At 40.1% G+C, this 950-nt stretch overlaps 1 protein-coding gene across 1 annotated transcript in view; it reads right to left on the reverse strand.

Moving 5' to 3' along the window:
- Positions 1-341: 341 nt before the first annotated feature.
- The window catches only part of LOC119407897 (protein shisa-like-2A), a 16732-nt gene continuing 16123 nt past the window's right edge, over positions 342-950 (reverse strand). Inside the window, exon 3 of the mRNA XM_037674726.1 lies at positions 342-529. Within this exon, the coding sequence (XP_037530654.1) occupies positions 342-529 (188 nt within the window). The remainder of the gene's footprint in view (positions 530-950) is intronic.

The following is a 950-nucleotide window of genomic DNA, read 5'->3' on the forward strand; positions in this document are numbered from 1 at the left end:
CATCTTTCTTCTCCAGCTGCATGTCTGCTCCTATAAACCCTCATTCTCTTGTGATTTGTTTACATTCTGGCAGTTGAGGCAAAAAGTTACCTTATTCATAGCACAGGATATGTTCCACATAAATCTGTAATGGCAGAATGGGTACAGGCACTGGTGGCACTTAAAAAAAAATCCTGTACGCCTGTAACAAAGTTGGCAGGAAAGATGCATTCTTTAAAATAATTCTTTGCTTTTAATTTAAAGATAATTAATGGAGTCACTTCTGATAAATAAACAACAATGCTGAATGTGCACATCACAAAAAAAATTAAAGATAAACAAAAACGTAATAACTGTTTCTTCTATGCAGGGCTCTCCATGTTGGCAGATGTAACAGTCGCCATGAAACAGCGCTGGAAGAGGCGCTCAGGGTCTGGTTGCTGATTGTCACAGTCTAGCTTGCCCCTAACAAAATGTTTCTTTAGACCCTGGGGACCTGCAGGAGCGCTGCTGAGGCTGGCCTTGGTTCCTTGTAGACTGTATGCAGAACCTGGAAGACAGAAAAAAACACATCTCACTGAAACTTGCAAGTAATTAGGTCCCAACAGAAAACCAAAACTTTCATACTCATTGTTTTACCAACAATTGTGTCAACAGTATAAAAAGTACATCCCTGTGGGAAGATGTAAAATGAAGCATTTGTTTTGTGTGTGTGTGTTCTAAATTCTAAGCTCTCCAGGTGTTTGTCGTTATGTCTCATTAGTGTATTCAGGATCTCTGTGATTTTCCTTCATCGTGGATTGTCCTCCCAAGGCGTTCATGCTCTGTTTTCCTCTGTGTCTCCTTGTTCACATCCTCCATGTAAGTTTTGCTGCCATCTCAGCCTTTTTGTTTCTTTAAGTAAATATTTATTTTATCCTTGAGCTCCCCACCTCTGTCTGCACTCTGGGTTCAACAAAACCACAGATCAT

Source organism: Nematolebias whitei, chromosome 3, assembly GCF_014905685.2.
Source record: "Nematolebias whitei isolate Nwh7 chromosome 3, NemWhi1, whole genome shotgun sequence".
NCBI lineage: Eukaryota > Metazoa > Chordata > Actinopteri > Cyprinodontiformes > Rivulidae > Nematolebias > Nematolebias whitei.